The 22,091-nt window shown below is 47.5% G+C and overlaps 1 protein-coding gene across 1 annotated transcript; it reads left to right on the top strand.

Moving 5' to 3' along the window:
• The first annotated feature begins 3,083 nt into the window (after positions 1 to 3,083).
• On the top strand, positions 3,084 to 6,144 carry LOC119309215 (UNC93-like protein 3). Its single transcript, XM_037585251.1, has 10 exons — positions 3,084 to 3,208; positions 4,129 to 4,192; positions 4,268 to 4,381; positions 4,647 to 4,691; positions 4,797 to 5,032; positions 5,120 to 5,210; positions 5,359 to 5,471; positions 5,543 to 5,666; positions 5,784 to 5,926; positions 6,117 to 6,144. The coding sequence occupies exons 1-10, from the start codon at positions 3,084 to 3,086 to the stop codon at positions 6,142 to 6,144; spliced, it is 1,083 nt and encodes a 360-aa protein (XP_037441148.1).
• Positions 6,145 to 22,091: the final 15,947 nt, after the last annotated feature.

Here is a 22,091-nt window from a genome sequence, read left to right on the forward strand (position 1 = left end):
ATTCTTTTAGTAATAATTACATAAGAAAGCCAAATATGGGTCCCACGTGTCAGTCTGTTAATACTGCAGAAAAACGAACTGCCTCGCTGATGGGTTTGAAAAATGGGACGTCCAGGTTCAAAACCTGCACGCTAGCCACCGGGTAGAAGACTACTATAAGTACAACTGCTAGAAAAAAAGAAAAATTCTGACCGGCGCTCTGCAATCTCCTTTTATGTTATTTACCTTTTTTTTCAATTTACTACTGTTTAGTCATATATAAATTACAACAATTATGAATATTTGATTATTGTCTATTTTAAATCTTTATTATATTTTCATTATTGTGTAGGTTGAATAGGTAAACATGAACATTTTCAAAAATTTATGTGAATTTAAACAGTTCAATGTATATTATAAAATATTGTAAATGTGTTAAAACATGTTAAACATGTTTGTAGAAATTTTAAATTCTGTAAATGTGTTAAAACATGTTTGTAGAAATATAAAAATAAGTTTATACAATGATTTTTTAATACACCTTGAACATTTTTTAACTATATGTTGTCAATTTTTTGAATGCATGACATACTTTTTTAAAACACATTTACAATTTCTTAATACAGCTGAGACTTTTCCAAAAATATGTTGAACATTTTTTTCTAATGCACTAACATTTTATTTAAGTTAATGGCAGTTCTAGTATTTTCTTTCATTTATTTTTTATGAGGAAAATAATATAGAAATAAACATGAAGTTGAAAAATAAATAAAAAGAAACCTTGTCCGAGCCAACACTATATTAAAAAAGTTTGAAAAGATAAATACCAATGCGACATCTATAAGTTAAATATACGAGGGTTTCCTGTAAAAAGAATGCTCATGCGCGGGCCATCCACCGACATGTGGGACATGGCCGCTTTGGCATGCCACGTAGTAGGACATACATGTGAATACATACAGACACACCGCATTTGCACCATAGGACAAGTTATAGCACCCGTTTTGTGTATTTTATAACTTTGGGCACCAAACTGACCGCACAAGACAAGTTAAGGCACCACTGGTGTATTTAACTTCTTTCGAAAAACTTGTCAAACTTTAAATTAGGTCATAACACAATGCTTGTTGTCTTGCATTACTGTATTAATTACCTTGTGATCTTTAGTTTATATGTACGTGTGTCGTATGTTCTTATGAATTACCTTGTGATCTATAGTTTATATGTACGTGCATATGTTTATATGTACCCTGTGATCTTTTCTACATGTATATATTTTGAATGTTATTGTGTGCTAAAAATAACGGATGGGACCGCAAGAAGAATTGTGGGAGAGGGTCTCTGCAGCGGACGTGGAGAAGCACTATCTATGGACGCAACATCGGGCAGAGCACCTTAGAGAGGCGACGTTATCTTGGGTCAGAAATGTTCCAACGGCCAGTGTTCTCTAGTGATGGAGAAGATATCAGAGAGGCGGTTCAATGACCTCGCGGTCTGCATCCCGACGAAGGCGCCCCCGGATGAGAGGTTGAGGATCTGGCCAGGTTTGAGTCCAACCACCATACCCACGCCGGGTGAGGTAGTTAAATGGGCTCTTCGAGAGACCAAATCTCCGATCCCAGAGCAAGCGGCCTGATGGTTCCTGTTCGTTCCATCCACTAGTCATTCATATAGTATGTACGGGTTCTAGTAACACTCTACGTGTTGAACATCGCCCGACACTCTTTCACTCCTAAACATCTCGTCAAACGGTGATGAGCTACATATGCTTGTTATTGTAATGCACTTGTCGTAATCCAATGATCCAATTTAGGTGCATTATGCTGCAATAGCATCAACTCATCATAGATTAGTACTAGTGGCGGACGGAACAAAGCGCCTACAATTGCTAAATTAAATTTCGGTGGCAGGCGAAGACAGACGCCCGCCACTTCTAGTGTGCTATCACTGGCGAGCGAGCGCCCGCCACTGATGGCATGTTAGTAGTGGCGGACGCCCCTGAGAGTCTTCCCTGTCATTGGTAGTCTTTTTATGCCTGTCGTGCTAGGCATTCCTACAGTAGTGTGTCAGGGCACAAGGTTGGATGACCGACTCCCACCTCATTCCACGTGCCCGCCCGGTCTGCACACAAACATGCCGTCGTTTTGAGAGCGGAGATGCCCTAAGTCTTGTTGTGACAAATATAAAAACAAATGTGTGAGAATCTTGTGTCTTTACGTATGACATATGTCCTATCTGTTGAAGTTTTTCATATTGGGAAAAGACAATGATCCCATCTCCCTATGCACTGACCAAAAATGGCGGTTAATTTAGACGAAAGTAGGTAAGTATGCGTAAAGAAATTGCAGTTACCGTTGTTTTCCTCGTCGTGGGGCAGAGCGTGTGCTTAGCCGAAAAATATATTTCTCTCACTCTCTCTCCCTCTTGAACACTTGCATTGTGTCGACTCATCTGGTAAAGCAAGTATATTCATGAGTGCAACTATCTAGCAATCCAGAGACATAGCTTGGGGTACGCACGTGAAGCTAGCTCCGGGAGAGCCGCGAGAGCCGCCGAGACGGATCTGTGACGGCGATCGGATATACGGATTGGTTCAGATCAGAGACGGTGATGAGCACGCGGGATCCATCTCGGCGGCTCTCGCGGCTTGGCGAGGCGGGGTGGGAGCCCTCCTCCTAGGCTCCAGTGGTGGCACACTCCGGCAGTGGCCGGTGCGCCAGGGCTCCTACGGTGGCGCTGCTGTTGCGGTTGGTTGCCGGATCTAGGCAGCTAGATCTGGGGCTTTGAAGGCGGTCGAGACGGTGCACAGGTTGTCGGGTTGATTACTTGGGACGGATCCGGGTGAAAAAAGCCCGGTCTTCGGTCGATGGCCGGAGCCGGTGATGACGATGCCCTTATCATCGTTTCCTTCATGAAGGCATCATCGAGGTGAAGCTCCCAACTCCACTCAATACCTCCGGGGAAAACCCTAAATCAGTTGATCGGATGTTGGGGGCAATCATGTGTTGTTACCCCCTTGGAGGCGGCATTTTTGGAGGTGCACTCGGCCTCGAGGGACCAGCAGACGGTCTCTTCGGCGGAGCGGTGTTTCTCTCTACATATCCATGGCGGCGGGTCTCGGCGGCGTGGAGCAGTGGAGGCTCGATGTTCGATGTGTGGCAATGGACACGCGCAGGAGGAGGACGCTGTCTGGCGGCGTGGTGGCGTCGATGCAGAGCGGCCTGGCAAGGTCGGTGCGTCAGTTATGCTCTAAGGATGGATCGATGGAAGATGGAGATGACGGTCCTTGCAGCGTGCGGTGCTTACTGGGAGTGTGCCGGTTCGGTGTGTGACCCAGTCCAGGTAGTTGCTTGGATGGGGCATCCGGCTTTAAATGTTATGCTTTGGTGCGATGTTTGTTTGGTATTAGGCCCGGACGTTCGGCACGCTTTCATCAAAGGGATAGGAGTAGCAACAGTTGTTGCCAAGATGGTGGCTTCAGACTAATTGATGTAATACCTTGTATGGTCCTGGTGAATAATTAATAAAATGGTTGCATGCATCATTCTGATGCAGAGGGCGGGGATACATCCTCCTTTTCTAAAATAATAATAATAATAATAATAATAATAATAATAATAATAATAATAATAATAATAATAATAACAATAAAGTAGCTAGTTCGGTAAAAAAAAAGTGTATCCTGGTTATGTACTGATGCGTTCAATGAACTCTCTCTGATTAATTGATAACACCCATATGATGCGCATCAGTCCATGCGGAGTGACCTCCTTTCCGGAAAACACACACACCAAATATGCATCAGAAATGGCCTTCAGGCCAGGTTGATGTGCTCGTAATCCCACAAATTGCAGTCACAAAGTACATGTGAAATATTTGATTAATTCTATTTTTACCCTAAGTTTCAAGTTTGTGACTGCCATTACCTCATCTAGCAGATTTTTCACATTTTTACCCTATTAAGCAAACCTGTGTGCCACAGTTTACCCCTTTAAGAAATGTCGAAAATCTGCTAAATGGGGCATGTGTTGTCACACACATGAAACTTAGGGGTAAAAAGTGAAATTAACTATAATTATTTTTGGATTGAGTAAACTCATTATGCTGTCATAATGAGATTCCATTTGATGTTAAATGGATAATTATCAGGTATACAATGGTACCAGCTTCAGTATACCTGGGTTTTACTGCGGCAATCATTTGGGTTGGGAAGGTAATCATATTGATTTCCAATAAGCTATTTATCTTCATTTCTCTCCGGCTCACATACATACCTTTCACAATGCAGGGCACATATCTTACCTCTGCTGCCCTCAGTCATGCAAGAGACAATAATCTACCTGATGGCCCGGCTGTAGGAAGATTTAATGGAGAGTTCTGGGGAGTGTTCGCTAGTACTCAGGTACAGAAAAGATGTGAAAACAAACTATTTCTAGCCGAAGTTAACATGGAAACATATGCTTCGGTATTTTTTTCCATACCTCGAGTGTTTTTCTTTTCTTTTCGAAAAGGTGGTGTACCCCGGACTCTGCATTAACTGATGCACACAACCATCATACCTCAAGTGTAGCTTCTATTCTTCTTGCACATAAGAAACATACCCTCTACAGTTACAACGGTACAATGATCTCCGACTTGGTGACTTGTGCTACATCTGAATTATGCAGGTCATTGGAAATCTGATCTCATTTGTTGTACTGCGAAATAGAAAGGTTGGTATCTTAATTCAGAGTGTTATTAGAATCCTGTGGACTGCAATTTACTTGCACAACATATGTAGTCATCTTGTTTGATCCTTCACTGTCATATCACGTCAGGGTGGCGGAACTGTAACAGGAAAAAATCTGTTGTTTCTTGTGTTCCTTGGCTGCACGGTTATCGGCATTGTATTAATGTGTTTACTGTCCAAAAGAGATGAGAAACAAGATCATTCTTCAGCACACTCATCGTTTGGAGATATGTTGAAGTGTATTGTCGCCCCTCTCAAGGACAAAAGGATGCTTCTTTTAATTCCTCTTATGGCATATTCAGGTTTACAACAGGCATTTGTATGGTAAGTTTCCCCCCAAAAGAGTTCGCCATGCACGGTAGTTCATTTGTTAGTGTGCTTTTTTTTAAGAATATGTTGTGGATTTCTTAGGGCTGTATTCACAAAGAGTATTGTGACACCTGTGCTTGGCCTATCTGGAATCGGCGGCGCCATGGCAGTATATGGTGTAGCTGATGTAGTTGTAAGTGAAACTATTAAACCTGAAGTCAACAGTTCATGCTTCCCAATAGATTATTTAATCTTCAATTGGGTCACTCATTCATTCTAAACTACTGAAAAAGACCATGATGTCTGCTTGCCTGAGTTTTGAAGCTTGTCGAACATCGCAGTGTTCATTGGTTGCTGGACGTTTTACTTCTGGGCTTCAGTCAGCTACATTTGTAGTGTCAGTTGGAGCTATTCTTCAGGCTGCTGTCCTCTTCTGGCTGCTTCTCTTTTACCGGTTTGATTTCTTTGCTCGCCCTCGTGCAGTTTCTGCTATTTTCGGTGCACTCATCTTTGTCTTCCGTGCAGCCCAATGGGCAGATTACTTGGCGCAGCGGCTCCACTATTGATAGGTGCCTTATGGGGTGTTGGTAACGGAGTCCTGAACACACAGCTAAGTGCTTTACTTGGGCTGCTCTTCGAGGATGTCAAGGTAATCTTAGTTTACGTACATGATAATGCTTGATTTAGTTTGCTCTCTTATAGTAGTAATTTTCATCCTGTCAATGAATGCACCAAATATGTATGGAAAAATAAAAAAATGCAAGAGGCGGTTTTTGCGCAGTTTAGGGTCTGGCAATCAGGTGCCATGGCAGTCATCTTCTTCCTCAGCCAAGTCATCACACTGCAAGCCATGCTTATCTTGTCCACGTCGCTCGTCGTCTCTTTTGCCTCCTTCCTGACACCCCCCTTGTTGTCGACAAGTCATCATCAACTATCAGAATGTGAGGCTATTATTTCTTTTTTTGAGGAAACTGAGGCTATTATTTCTCTCCTCGGGTTGATCTATTCTTCGTTTTTTTCAAATTGGCCAAGTTACCCATTGCATATTCGCATTTATCGAGTATAGAGTAGATCTGCTTCTCTTTCTTCTTATGAACAGAATTGGCTTCTTATCTTCAATGGAATGAAATAAATATTCGCGCTTTCTGACACAGAATCCCCTAGAAGGATTAGGTACATAGGATATGGATAGTCTTTTTCAATGCGATAAAATAAAGCGACACCGTATCTATTTTTATTTGCTAAAGGGGTATTTCCATGGGTTTGCCTTGGTATCGTGTTCATACTGTCGCATTGAATGATCCGGGTCGATTGCTTGCGGTGCATATAATGCACACAGCTAGAGCAGTGGTTGGGCTGACTCAATGACTTTATATGAATTAGCAGTTTTTGATCCCTCTGATTCTGTTCTGGATCCAATGTGGAGACAAGGTATGTTCGATGTCGTTGTTACCACGCGTCTTCACCATTGTTATTCATTAGCATGCAGTTCAACCCGAGTGTTGTATCTCCTGCATATTTTTAGCAACTTTACAGTAATACTAGGAACCAGCTGGAGAATGCACGCTGATACAGCTATGGATTCTCTACCTTGCCGTGGCAAAGCCCAAGGAAAATTTGGTTGCCTTCTACATCGTTCGATATAACATAAGTTATGATTATGGGGACTGGGGAATCCGGTTGGCACAAAAATAAAAATCTAAGCACCACATTCTCCATACATTCTGCAAGATCAACATTGTGTAACATTTCCCCTTGTTAGAATAAATCTGAGGCGCTCCATCAATCTACCGAGGACCAAGCAATCACACAAGCACGCCAACAAGATTTGTTAACGAGGTTCACCGATATGGCTACATCCTGGGCTCCCCGCGACACCGTCACAATACCGCACCCCGGCCGCCCGGGCGCCGGCACACGCCGCCGGCTCCCCCGCGTGCCCGTGCTATTATGTTGGCATATGTTACATCGTGTGTCTACCCCCGATATATATGAGATGCTTAGGATACAAGTGTCCTATTAGGACACAACTCCTACCCTGTCTACACACAGTCCAAAACCAAGTCCAACTGTAACCAACCTTGTACAATAATATTCGACACAATTCTAACAAACTCCACCTTGGCGAATATTCTCCACCACCTTGAATTCGTCTGTGCGTCAAACCTCAATGTACATTGGACTTGAGATACGTCATGAGCACCGCTGCTACTCCCAGACTCCACGCGACTCCACCTGCAACTGTAGTCCCTTCTCGTCTTCCTCACAGTCAATACTCGAGCAAAATTAAGTTCCTCAATACTCTACTTTGTGCTTCAAACTTCCGGAGAATCCGTTCAACACCATCACACACTGACCACTGTCTGCGTGAAAGTGAACAACTCACATATTGGGCGCCACATATAAGAATTACATGAACTCAACGTCACTGCTCTTTCTTGACCGTCTATCTGAAACTTGAAGGAATTTCACTGTCGCCCTGTGTCACTCTGAGTCAAATTCACAGTTGTCTCATCCTTTTCCTCGGATAGTTTGTGACATGTCCCATAGCTATAGCACTCCGCCTCCTTCTGTATTTGTCATCCGCACTTTGCCATGTACACTGAACACCACAGAATATACGACAATGTACTCTCTCAGGTTTTGACAATTTTAGACTCTCCGCCACTTTCTCAGATTGCCCATGGTTAACTCTTGTCCATCAACCGGCACCGATAGACCCAGTCACCAACTTGAATCCGGTACTCGTCAACACTGCTTCAGCACCCCCTTGCACACTTTGTCTGGCCACATGTCTGACCACCAGTGCCTTGGCCTGTCGCTGTGTCCCGTGCTTACCGCACGCCTCGCCGCTATCACCACGTCGAGCCTCTACTGTCCTGGTCGAGTCTCCCGGGTAGCTAGCCCCCACTGTCTCAACTCCCACTGCAGAGAACCACCGATCATCACCGACCGATGTCGAGTATCACGTCTCCATCAGACCACTGGTACCCAGTCTGAACCACGTGTCTCTCGCTTTCTCGCTGAAATAGGCTTCGACTCTTTGTCGACTTACGCCGTAACCCCTCCATCAGCACAGAGTGAAGTCATCCATAAGACTCCAGTTCCACCTTTAACATGACTCCATGGTGGTTGTACGTGCCACCCCCGCGCCCCATCGACTTCAAGCTCTCTCATGTGTACACTGCCTTGAATCAACCATGCGCAATAGTCTTGTCAAAGCCGCACAAGCCCTCAGGCCCGCACCACGTGTTTCCACGCCCCAGAAGTCAGCCACCATCAGCATCATACTCCTATGTTGTCGTCGCTGAAATCACCGCCGTCTTCTGCTTTGACCAACATCCATGTTGATCCATCAGACTGTCCAGTCCGACCCAGCCGAAATTATCCGACTGCAACCATGCTTCACCTCGCGTCGTGTCCGCCTCGCACTTCTGTGCATTGCCTTGACGCCCTATGTATGCATGATCCTTCCACGACGCGCTCCAGACCCCTCCAAGCCTTATATGCACGACGTCATCCTCGCCACGCACTCCATCTTGACCAACTCGACATCACACCGCACTTTCATCCGAGAAATTATTTGGACCCAAGCAGCTTCTTCGTGTCTGCATTGCAAACAACATAGAGGTCACGTTTTGCTCAAAACTCACGCCATGCATACTTCTTTGTCCAAAAACTACTTCCGATGCCTCAATTTGGCAACCTCATGCGCCGGCTCCCAGGCGTCTTCCACGGCGTCCTGTACCTGACGCAATGCCTGCAATCAAAATTTGCCAAAAAGAACAGAAAAGTTGATTCCTTGATTGAGCCTGCGCTGCCCGCGAAGATATGTTTCCTTTAACAAATCTCTCGCTGCCTTTTCTGCATCTGCCAAGAACGACCGTGATCTCTACCTGCCGCGCCACTAGCAACAGCCCGCTCCGCGCACGAGACGCCCACGCCTGGGCTTTTGCGCTATTGGCTTTGCCGCCCGCCTGGACTTCAGCCTCCTCACCAGTCACCTGGGCCGCTGGCCGCCCAGCGCTAGCGCGCATGTAGGCATGTATTCCACGCGTTGGCAGTACGCCTGCCTGATAGATTGAGATATTGGAGAAGTAATTGTTGTATTGATCGGGGCCTCAAGGGCTGTTTATATAGATTACAAAGCTTGGGCTCAAAGACTAGACTAATAGAGATAGAGTACAATTTGAACTACCAAATATACAAACCGAAGATATACTCTAATACCCCCCGCAGTGTCAACATCCGGTGTAACAATGTTGAGACTGGATCGAATGCCAGTGAATGCTGCAGTAGGGAGCCCCTTGGTGAAAATATCAGCAAATTGCGCAGTGGTAGGAACATGAAGCACACGGACCTCGCCAAGAGCCACTTTTTCACGAACAAAATGAATATCAATCTCGATGTGCTTGGTGCGTCGATGCTGAACATGATTGGACGCATGTAGACTGCAGAAATATTGTCGCAATACACAATAGTTGCACGCTCGATTGGTCGATGAAGCTCAACCAAAAGCTGACGGAGCCACACTGCCTCGGCCACAGAATGAGCAACAGACCTGTATTCAGCTTCTGCAGACAATCTGGAAACTGTAACCTGCCTTTTGGAAGACCAAGAAACAAGATTGTCACCCAAATAAACACAAAAGCCGGATGTAGATAGTCGAGTATCTGGGCAACCCGCCCAGTCTGCATCAGAATAAACTGTCAAGCTTGTTGGAGAGGAAGAATTAAGGAGAAGACCATGATCAATGGTGCCTTTGAGATACCGAAGTATTCTCTTGACATGAGAATAATGAGGAACACGAGGATCATGCATATATAAGCAGGCTTGTTGAACAGAATAAGATATATCAGGGCGAGTGAGGGTGGCATACTGGAGAGCACCAGTGATACTGCGATATAGAGTAGGATCAGAAAAGGGTTCACCATCGGCCGACAGCTTAGTACCAACGTCGACCGGCGTACGACAAGGTTGACAGTCAGTCATCCCTGCACGAGAGAGTAAATCAAGAATGTACTGACGTTGAGATAGAAAGAGTGTAGATGAAGTGCGGGAAACAGTGATCCCAAGAAAGTGATGAAGAGGACCGAGATCAGTCATGGAAAATTCACGATTAAGAGAAGATATAATATGTTGTAAAAAGGAATCAGAAGAGGTAGTGAGAATTATGTCATCAACATATAAGAGAAGATAGGCAGTATGGGAGGAGGAATGAAAAATGAAGAGAGATGAATCAGATTTAGACGCGGTAAAACCTATTGTGTGAATAAAGGTGGTGAAGCGATGAAACCAAGCACGAGGTGCTTGTTTAAGACCGTACAGAGATTTGTGAAGAAGACAAACAAAATCAGGAGAAGAGGAATTCTCAAAACCCGAAGGTTGTTGACAATAGACAGTTTCATTGAGAGTGCCATGGAGAAAAGCATTTTTAACATCAAGTTGATGAATAGGCCAAGAAGAGGAAACATCAAGACTAAGAACAACACGAATAGTGCTTGGTTTAACAACAGGAGAAAAAGTCTCATCAAAGTCAATACCATGCTGCTGGGAGAAACCACGACACACCCAACGAGCTTTGTAACGAGCGAGAGTGCCATCGAAATGAAATTTATGATGAAAAACCCATTTTCCAGAAACAATGTTAACACCAGAAGGTTTGGGAACAAGAGTCCATGTATTATTTTGCTGAAGAGCTTCAAATTCATCACGCATAGCGAAAAGCCAGAGAGGGTCAAGAAGAGCTCGCTTATAACTGGTTGGAATAGGAGAGATGGTTGGGGTGGCGGTAAGATTGAGACGTTTGGTGGGGAGAAGAAATCCTCGTTTTCCACGGGTGCACATGACATGATCATTGGTGAGCGGTGGTATAAGAACGGCATTGGGTGGCAGTGGGTTTTCGGTTAAAGAAGATGGTGAGGAAGAAGAATCAGAGGTGGTGGGTGTTGAGGTGGTTGCCGTGGTAGGATGTGGTGAGGAAAAGATGGATGGGGTAGAGGATGCAGTTGCGGGAGAGGTGGGGGACGGGGCAGGAGGGTGGCTGACGGTGGGCGATTCCGGCGGAGAGACGGAACAAGACTCCATGGCAGCAGAGATGACTGAAGGACGAACTAGGGAAGGGGTTTTGGTGGTGGCGGATTGTGGTGGAATTGGTTTTGTGGTTGTAGTGACAGAAAAAGGAAAAGTATTTTCATCGAATGTGACATGACGAGAGAGAATGATACGACCAGAAGATGGATCGAAACAACGATATCCTTTGTGATCATCAGAAAGACCAAGGTGAATGCAAGGTAGTGAGCGTGGTTCTAGTTTGTTGGAGGCGGTAGAGGCAATGTTGGGAAAGCATAGACAGCCAAAAACACGCAGAAAAGAATAGTCAGGGTGGGAGAGAAAAAGAGATTGGAAAGGCGAATAAAGAGGGCAAGTTTTAGTTGGTCGAATATTAAGATGTAGTGTGGCGGTGCGAAGGGCTTCAACCCAAAAACGGGAAGGAAGAGAAGCTTGTAAAAGCAATGTGCGAAGAACATCATTAATAGAGCGAAGACAGCGTTCAGCTTTACCATTTTGAGAAGATGTATAAGGGCATGAAAAACGAAGAAGGATGCCTTGAGAGAGAAAGAAGGTGCGGTTTTGGGTGTTATCAAATTCACGACCGTTATCACATTGAATAAATCGAATTGGCAAGCCAAAGTGTGTGATTACATATTGTCGAAAGTTGAGAAAGATTGCAGGTACTTCAGATTTAGCGCGAAGAGGAAAGGTCCAAGTATAGTGAGAATAATCATCCAGGATCACAAGATAATATTTATAACCAGAAACACTAGGGACTGGAGAGGTCCATAAATCACAGTGAAGTAACTCCAAAGGAAAAGTACTAATGGTAGTAGAGGTTCCAAAAGGTAATCTAACATGTTTGCCATATTGACATGCATTATAGAGAGAGGGATTATGAGGACTGCTAGAACTAGGGATACAAAATTCTTGGAGTAAAGACGTCAAAGTGTTTTTGCTGGGGTGACCGAGACGACGATGCCATAGATCAACAGAGGCGAGCATGGCACGAGAGGTGGATGTGGGCGCACCATGAAGAGGATAAAGATCGCCCGTGCTATTGTACCGAGCGAGGACCGCCCCCGTTGTCAGATCTTTCACAGACAAACCAAAAGGGTCAAAGGCCAAGATAACTTTGTTGTCAATGCAAAATTGTCTAACAGAGATAAGATTTTTGATGATGGAAGGAACCACAAGAATATTGCGTAGAAGAAAATTGGCATGAGAGGAAGGGATGTAAGAGTGACCAGTGCATGAAACAGGGATGGTGGAGCCATCGCCAATGGTGATAGTGGAAAAAGCAGAAGGAAAACAAGCTGACAATAAATTCATATTTGAAGACATATGCATTGATGCACCAGAATCGAAAATCCAATCCGTACCTGCGTCGTTGAGGACAAAATTGTTCATGGCGTTGATGAAGGCGGCTTGGTCCCAAGCCGGCTGTTGGGGAGGAGCAGAGGGGCCAGGAGCTTGCATGTTGACGTAGGGGATAGCGGATGGGTAGTATGCGATTGGGGCCTGCATGTTGCCGTAGAAGCCCGGCATGGTGTTGTAGGGCGACGGTGGTCCTGGCGTGCTGGTAGGCGGAGTAGGAGTGGCGGTGTAGACGTGCGTCGGCGGCCTGGGTCCAAGGAGTCCCAGAGAGCCTGTGGCTGGACGAAGACCGGGGCTCCACGTGCCCGTGTACGCAGGAGGAGCACCATACGGCGAGGGGGCCGACCATGGCATCGACCAAGCCTGGACGAGGCCAGTCCAAGGATCATGCTGAGGAGGCCATGGCGACGGAGCTGGTGGCGCGGGAGCGGTGGATGACGAGGCCGGTGCAGGTCCGGCAGGAGGAGATGCAGGAGGCCGGTAGACGGGATTCTTGCCCTTGTAGTTGTGGATGCCGAGGTCTAATGAGATTGGTATGAAGGGAGAGACGTCGGCAATGGTGTCGGCTAGGGAGAACATAGGGTTTGGAGGGGGAGGTGTTTGAGTAGTTGTAGAGGAGGAGGTAGGGGGTGGGGCACCGGCGGCGCGGAAGTCGGCCATGAAGAAGAAGGGCTGAATCGGCCGGGGCGGCGGCGCAGGTGGCGGAGCCATACCAGGTGCGGAAAACCTAGGCGTCTGATACCATGATAGATTGAGATATTGGAGAAGTAATTGTTGTATTGATCGGGGCCTCAAGGGCTGTTTATATAGATTACAAAGCTTGGGCTCCAAGACTAGACTAATAGAGATAGAGTGCAATTTGAACTACCAAATATACAAACCGAAGATATACTCTAATATTGCCCACGCGCACGCGCCGCAATATGCCGCCACCGCCGCCGTTCGCCCAGACTGGATCGATACGATCTGGTGGGAGTAAAGTTTGAAATAAACCCTAACTTTGTAGAGCCCGACGCAAATGACCCATCACCTCCAAATCCTTGAAGTTGATACCCTAACCTCTCTGATCCCGGTCTTTTCAAACCTTAGACATGTTTGGCGCAGTGGAAAAAGAGATGATCCCAGCCGGGTTCATCGGCTACTCGCTGACAGTATGGGTCCACGAGTCAGATTCATCTCTCTCATCTTATCTTCTTCTTCCTCTATCCTCTCCTCTCTCGAGCCGAGTTGAGGCTTGCGCGGTGATGAGGGCTGACACAGCTCGGCCACACAGGGGCGTGGTGGCGGCGTCAAATTGATGACCACTTAGAGCTGCGGGCAGCCGCGCGTAGCTGTAAGCAACTGCAGAAAGCAGGTGGCGTCGGACACGAAGCTGAAGCACGGCCCGTGGCTGCCAGCGAGCCGAGGCAAACGGCGGCGTAGTTAACGAGCAACGCGGCGGCCATGGCAGGATGGACGCGTGGATGCGTACGTGCATGCAGCGTGCATGTGCACAAACATACGTGAGTCCAGATAGTCCAAAAAACATACGATAAGTGGAGCCGGCAAGACGTCGGCTTCGCACGCCAAGGCTTGATGGCGTCAACGACAGCCGCATCCAGTTCGTCCGGAATGGCGTCGACGGTCGAGCCGGCCCGTCCGGCACACTGATCAGGTCGGATGTATGAGTCCGCCTGCAGCGCGGTCTTGAGCTTGGTGAGAAGATTTCCATAGCCCTCCCTCATGTCCTTGTCCACGGTTGCCATCGGGTCGGGATTGCCCAGGTGCAGCACCCTGTTGCGGAGCTCGTCGGGCGCCGCTGCCGGCCACCGCTGCACTGCACCTAATTAGTTTTTTTTTAACTCTGCGCCTAGTTAGTTGGGGAGTGAACTCGTGGGGAGATGCATATGATAGGTGGGCCCATGTAGTAAGTCACTGTAGAAAACAATCCCGACTGGGATCAGACCTTTCCAATTACACCAAACAAGATTTTATTAATGCACGATCGGGATTGACCGGGATCTGTAAGTACAGGGTATAAATTTCAGGGATTTGAAGGTGAGAGTTCATTTATGTCGGTCTCTACAACATCGGGGTCTATTTCAGACTTCACTCATCTGGTGGAGTCCTTGCTGTTGCACGTCATCCCGATCTCAGTCGAGAACTTCGCGATCCCGCCGTCGCTGTATGCTAGATCGGCTGCTGCTCCTTCCGACTGCTTCTCACCCGACGATCTCCGAACGTTGCCGAGGTCCTTCTGAAATCGTGCGAACCCGCACGTTCACCATGACCATCCGCCGGTCTTCATCGCTTCCTCTAGGTTAACGATCCGCAGCCTCCTCGTAACCTTGCTCATGATACCACTTGTTAGAATAAATATGAGGCGCTCCGTCAATCTACCGAGGACCAAGCAATCACACAAGCACGGCAGCGAGATTTGTTAACGAGGTTCACCGATATGGTTACATCCCCGGGGCCTGACTACGGGCGCTCCTCCCCGTGACACCGTCACAATACCGCACCCCGGCCGCCCGGGCGCCGGCACACGCCGCCGGCTCCCCCGCGTGCCCGCGCTATTATGTTGGCATAGGTTACATCGTGTGTCTACCCCCGATATATATGAGAGGCTTAGGATACAAGTGTCCTATTAGGACACAACTCCTACCCTGTCTACACACAGTCCAAAACCAAGTCCAACTGTAACCTACCTTGTACAATAATATTCGACACAATTCTAACACCCTTGATATGACAAAGGAAGTTGAAAAATGTTGCGATGTTCAAACACGTGCATTTCACAATATTCTGCATATGTAACAAATTGTTGGGAACTATAAACTAGGGGCAATCATAGAGATGATTATATTCCTTCCTATTCTTGAATCAATATTTTTCTTGAATATCATCTTTATTATAGATTCGCACATGACTTGTCAGAGAAACTCTATTTTATATAGGATGCCTATTAAGAATGAGTCCTCGTTGATAGCGCTAGACTTGTAGTTTCATAATATGAACAATTATTTGGCTAATTGCATTAGTATTGTAGTCGATGTGTGTGTATGTGAGTGTTTTTGTATATATTGTGTTTTAAAAAGAAGCTGGCTTATAAAACAACAACTCTGGGACGAGCAAATAGCCAAATATACTCTGAGTGGAGTGGAACAACAAAAGATTAATTGCGTCGCAACTTCATCTTCAGTTGCTGTGGAAAACCGAAAATGTAAGGCGCTCTCGGAGCTTGTATGCTCCCATGGCACGGGAGCAACCGGGCCATCAAATCTGAGATCCAATGATCAGTCGGAGATACAAAAACTGCACGTAATTAGATGACTCGTAGAGAACTTCCATCACAAATTCACGGAAGATCTGCAGGAGAGATCCAATGGCCCGAGTACTCCCGTATCATGGGAGGGAGCACCTGATAATCTGTCCAGTTGTTGGATGCTCTCTATAACCTGCACTACAATTATTATTTTTCGAAACAGAGGTAAAAGATTTGCCTCATCTATTAAATAAGGAGAGAATAGAGTTTAGGGTTTTACATAACCCCCTACACACAAGCGGCATGAAAATTACTCGCACAAAATTACAATCCCAAGTTTCTTTGCGCCGGCAGAAATCCATAACTTTGCTTCTTCAAGAATGGATCTAAGAAGAACAAGTGGTGGAGCAAATTTTTAACGAAACACTCTAGCATTCCGCTCGTTCCAAACGGTTCACGAGATGAGCATGGTGAGGGAGGTCATGGCACGTTTGGTTGTCGGTTATCGGTTCATTTGCCCCACCACTCGTTGACGGATTCATCAAGATGCCACCCAGAGGTGTTGATGTGAGCTAGCCCAAGCTTCTCGATGATATATCTCCATAGCCTAAGCATGTACCGACACTTGAAGAAGAGGTGAGGCCCCGTTTCTTGTTCTCTCTTGCATAGTTGGCAAAGGCCACAGTTAGCCCAACCGCACCTCTCCAACCGACCGACAGTCCAAATACGGTCTTGTAGAGCTAACCAAGCGAAGAATTTAACCTTTGGGGGTGCCCAAGCCTTCCAAACCATGCAGTTCATGGGCGACAGAGTAAAACCAAGGAACTGAGCCTTATACGCGGTGGCCGCCGAGTAGATCCCATCATTCACGTGCTTCCAAATGATATCATCTTCGGCTTGCCCATCAAGGTGGAAACAAGCATCCAAAGAGTGAAGAATTCGCGAATGTGACCAACGGTGACAACGGTGCTGGGATTGATTTTGAGAATCCAAGCATTTCCTTTAAGAGCCTCCCGCACCTTTCAATTTTTTCTCCTTGAGGCCTCGAAGATTAACGGTGCAATATCCTTGGGCTTCCGCCCAAGCAGCCAAGGAGAGTCTCAGAACGGCGTCTTAGCGCCATCACCAACGATGATAGTTGTAGAGGCGTAGAAAAACTCCAGGTCGTCATCAGTGAAAGGGGTACCAAAATCTACCCAAAGCTTGTGAGGCGCCTTCCGTTCGTACCACAACCACCGGAGTCGTAAGGCACGCACAAACTTGTCGGTTTTGGGTACCCCAAGACCCCCATACTCCTTGGGTCTGCAAACAATTTTCCAATTCACTTTGCATTTGGCTCCCGTTGTCTTGTCCGTGCCGGACCATAGGAACGCCCCCTCCAATTTATTGAGGCTGTTAAGCGTGCTTGGCGGCACGATGAGAGGCGTGATTGAGTAGATTGCTTGGGAGGAGATGACCGACTTGACAAGTGTCGTGCGACCGATAGTAGTTATGTTTTGGCCGTCCCATGTGACCAACTTGCCAGCCGCCTTGTCCTCAAGGTATTGGAAGTCCACCTTCCTAAGTTGCCACACGGAGAGTGGCAGACCTAGATACTTCACAGAAAAAGCAGCACGAGATGCCGACATGCTCTGAAGAATGTGCCCAAGATTAATATGATTGCATCGAATTGGCACAACGGAGCTTTTCTGAAAGTTGGGTTGAGGCCAATCACGTCCCCCAAACCTCTCAGGATGGACGCAAGGTCGTCGATATCTGTTTTGATAGGAGCACAAAAAACAACAACATCATCCGCATATAGGGAGGTTCTCACCATGGGGCCTCGCCCACGAATCTTGTGAAGAAGGCCTTTCCGGGTTGCCAAATCCAGAATCTTATGGAGCGAATCAATCGCGATGACAAAAAGGAGTGGGGAAATGGGGTAACCCTGCCGAAAACCACTACCGTGAATAATGGGGCGGCCGGGGATCCCATTCAAGAGAATGCGAGACGAAGACGAGGAAAGCAGTGCGGCAATCCAAGCCCGGAACTTTTCGGGAATCCCATACGCTAGAGGAGATCCAAGATGTATTCCCACTTAACAGATATTAGGCCTTTCTTATGTCTAGCTTGAAGAGCAAAGCAGGGGTCTTGCACTTGTGTAACCGCCTAGCAAAATTCCGAACACACATGAAGTTATCATGGATACTACGCCTCTTGATGAAGGCACTCTGTGCGTTGGAGACAAGGTCATCCATGAGAGGAGCAAGCCGAAGCAACATGACCTTGGTAATAATTTTGGCTAGGGCATGAATGAGACTGATAGGTCTATAATCAGAGATGCCCTCCGCATCCTCCTTTTTGGGCAATAGAACAACATTGGCGGAATTCACCCAATGAAGGTTGGAGGTTTGAAGGGAGTCGAAACGCTGGATGACCCTCATGACCGTATGGTTGATGATTCCCCAACACTTCTTGAAGAAGATACCCGTGAAGCCATCTGGACCGGGCGCCTTATCACTAGGCATCTCTTTTATGGCCGCCCAAACCTCATCCTCCATGATGGTGTTACCCAGGTCACGCAAGTCATGAGTCTCCATCCCAAGCTCATCCCAGTTGAAGTCTTTGTTGCTACTACGCCCCCTACTCATAACCTCGGAGAAATGGTCATGGATGATCTTCTCTTTTTCCTTGTGCTCAGTCATCCACCCATGCGCGTGATTAATCCGGTGAATGTGATTCTTCCTTCTTCTAGCATTGATGCGGTGGTGGAAGAATTTTGTGTTTGTATCCCCATGCCTCAAGTTTGCCAACCGAGCACATTGGCTCTTCCTAGTCCTCTCAAGCACCACCAAACTGATCACCCTTCACTTGAGCCTCGGGCATATGCCACGTTCCTTTGGAGAGAGGACCCTCGCCTCCAGCGCAATGTCGAGGTAAAGAATCACAAGTAGGGCCGCATGGAGTTCGACCTTCGCCTTGGAGAACAGCTTCTTGCTCCACACAGTAAGCCGGGTCGTGGTTTTTTTGAGCTTGTGGTATAGGACTTGGTACGGCTCCGAGTGCCCGACATGCTCGTCCCACGCCTTTTGCACCACCTCGGAGAAGCCAGGCAAAGAAGCCCAGCAGTTTCCGAACTTGAAAGATCTTGGTCTTCTAGGCCCTTTGTCATCCGCAAGAAGGAGGGGGCAATGGTCGGAGAGGGAAGATGACAAAGCATGAAGCACATGGGTATTCAAGGCCATATCCCACTCTACATTACAGAAGAAGGAGTCGAGCTTGCAAAGAGTTGGGTTGTCCCGCTCATTACTCCAAGTGAAGCGCCTATTCTGTAGGTGAATTTCCTTGAGCTCACAGGCTTGTAGTGCAGCTCGAAAGCGAGTGATCCCGCTCCGGTTAAAATTTCTCTTGTTTTTGTCTCGTGCGCCGGTAAATTTGGTTGAAATCCCCAAGGGCCAACCAAGCAATCCCTTTGGGAGGCTTGTGAGAGATGAGCTCGGCAAAAGAAGCATCTTTGCAAGAGTGATCTGTTGGCCCATATACAGACGTGACCCTAAAGCATACATCGGATGCATGGATACGGACCATGCAGAGAGGCAATAGGTCGATGCGGTGATATTGGAGACGTCGAGCACATTGTCATCCCATAGAAGAAGAATTCCTCCCCTAGTCCCTAACGTTGGGTGTTGTGCAAAGCTTTGAAGCCTATTTACACCCAAGAAGGCAGCGACGAATTTATCGACGTTGTTGAGCTTTGTCTCCTGAAGACAGACAAGTTGGCATGAGGAGGCGGCGATTGTTGCGCTAACTGTTGCCCTCCGAGTCGGACAGTTCAGCCCACGGACATTCCAACTTAAAGTGTTCATGGGTTGTGCCGTCATGTGTCACACAAAAAATCACTTGTCGTTTGCCAGGCATAGCAGCCGATCAGAGCCATCAGGTAGAGGAGAGCCATAGCAGAAATAGCCGAACACTTGAAAAAGCAAAAGAGCACAGTAGGTGGCCTCACACTTCCGATATAACACACACAAACCACAGTGGAAATAACACTAATAGTAGGCCAAACACTACGTGAATCACTAAGAGGTTGGGCTAACATAATCACCATTAATACCCTAACAGCCAACCTAGGGACATCAAACATCCTGAAGAGCTGCATTCCCCAGCTGAGCAAGCTCCAGTGCACCTTCCCCACCATGGTCAAGCAGCGCGTCCTCGACGCTGTTGACAGCCAAGTCATCCAAATGGAAAAATTCCCTCATAGCCATAATCACCTCTGGAGCTAACTGGTCCTTGAATTTGGAAGTGAACTCTTCCAGAGTTGCTTCTGTCACATCTTTACCATCTCTGGTGATTCCCAGCGTGCGGCAGACTAATTTTTCTGCAACTTTGGCCGCCGGCACGGCAACAGCACTTGCACCCGGGCGCTTGATCCTCTGCAGAGAGAGGCCACCCTTCCGAGAAATCTGCACCCCAGCCAGCGTTTTTCGGTGAGCATAGGAGGCCTTGGGGGTGGCGATGGAGGCGAGGCAAAAATGCTCTGTTGCCGCACCTCAAAGAGTGACTTCAGAGGATCTTCAGGGGTCTTGTCTTGTGGATCACGCACCGGCGAGGGAGTACGCTGCAGAGGGCCGACGCAGATCAGGGGCGGTGTTGGAGAGGACTGAAATCCTGGTGGCTTAGATGGAGAGAGCAGGGGCCTTTGGAGCGAAACCGGAGAGCACAACTGCAGCAGGTATTGGTTTGGTGCCACTTGTAGCTGAGAAGGACTTGAGGGAGGCGCAAGACCGTGCCTCGGAGCTCCTGGCCATTCAGGGCCCGGGGCAGGCTGGTCGCCGCGGCTGCAGCACCGTGTGGCAGGTCTTGCCGCGCTCGGCTAGGCGCCGAGCGCACACCGCCGGTGTCCCCCTGCTCTCTCCAACCACGGTGCTGCCTCCCAGCCCCCAATCCAGCCGCACTACAATTAATGAGCAATGCTACACGCACGGGATGATTTTTACTGAGATTTACGGGGATGCTTAGCTGGGATAACTTGAATGGAAGGAAAGGGGATAAGGGGCCCACACCCCCTGAAAATCAGGGGGCGGTGAAGATTAGTTAATGAAGGGATCGTGTAAAACGCCGGTATTACTCCGTTAGTCTAGAATTTTCGTTAAGACTAGCCACAATGGAGAGTAACATACACTAGCAACATACACATAGTGGGTAGTAACATAAGTGTAGTGTCATGCAAAGCTTCATTTATTAGGTTATAGACTCATATTGCATTGGGACCTGTGATGTTACAGTAACTAACTAAGTTACTCAAACTACCTATCTCCTCATTAACTCATTGCCACATAAGCAAATTTGCTGAGTTGGACTCGATGTTACTGCTGAAATTACTCCAAGTGTGGCTAGTCTAATGAACCACCCGGAGCCTTCGAGCTCATACCGTGTTGGAAAAAAATCGCCGCGTCACACACCTGATCGCGTGGATTTCTCCCTTCCATATAGCCAGTCCGGATCCTCAAAAGGGAAAAAATATAGCCAGCCAGCTGAAAGAATATACAAACATGCATGCTGAATCAGCAGGGAGAGGGTTAGCGAGCTCGCGTAGCCGCGTGCTGAATATTCAGTACCGCCATTATTGCAGTTTATCAATCAGTGCTTTTGTTTGGTAGCTATAGACTTCTAGAGCGCTACTAATATTATTGTTTTCGCAGCACATGTATGCATGAGCGGCCACTAGTCACACGGCCGGATATGCATGAACCAACCACGGATTCATACACACATAACAAAGTGGTTCAGCTAGCTAGAGGACTATGCCAAGTTGGCAACCTAATAAGCAGCAGTATAGAAGTTTTCCTTCAACGGAAAAAGGGCAATATAAGTAGAAGATTCTACTTGGTGATTTGGCGATCCCATCTTATAAGTCCGATCTTCCAACTAGCGTCGGGTGCCATCGTCGACCTCATCTGGTGATCTGGAGGCCGACGGAGCATGTGCTTTTGACCTGTGAGACCCCACCTGATGCATGCATGCCACCTTAGCTCGTACTAGCACAATACAAGTGGAATGAGAGGTGTTTTCTTCCCCCCTCTCTCCTTAGAGCATCTCCAGCAGCCGCGCTAAACTAGCGCCGCGCTGCAAAAAAGCCCTTTTTAGCGCGCGCGCTACGCGGCGGCTCGCTCCAGCGGGCGCGCAAAAACGGCGCGCGCGCGATACCGGGTTGGACGCGCGGTCAAAACCGCTTATCCGCGCGGTGTATTTGGAGCGCCAGCTACAGTGCGCAGCACACTCGAGCGCTCGCGCCCGCACTCTCTTCCTCTCCTTGTCCTACGCCCCGCACGCGCCGGCGCCGGCGCCCCGCCCCCCGCCATGGACGCGCACACCGGCGCCCCGCTCACCCCGCTGTACATCCGCGACCCCCCCCCC

Source organism: Triticum dicoccoides, chromosome 5B, assembly GCF_002162155.2.
Source record: "Triticum dicoccoides isolate Atlit2015 ecotype Zavitan chromosome 5B, WEW_v2.0, whole genome shotgun sequence".
NCBI classification, from domain to species: domain Eukaryota; kingdom Viridiplantae; phylum Streptophyta; class Magnoliopsida; order Poales; family Poaceae; genus Triticum; species Triticum dicoccoides.

Coding starts and splice junctions, on each gene's coding strand:
- LOC119309215 (XM_037585251.1), top strand. CDS start 3,084: ATGGCGGCGGGTCTCGGCGGCGTGGAGCAGTGGAGGCTCGATGTTCGA. Junction 3,209..4,128: donor ATGCAGAGCGGCCTGGCAAG/GTCGGTGCGTCA, acceptor GATAATTATCAG/GTATACAATGGTACCAGCTT. Junction 5,211..5,358: donor ATGGTGTAGCTGATGTAGTT/GTAAGTGAAACT, acceptor CGAACATCGCAG/TGTTCATTGGTTGCTGGACG.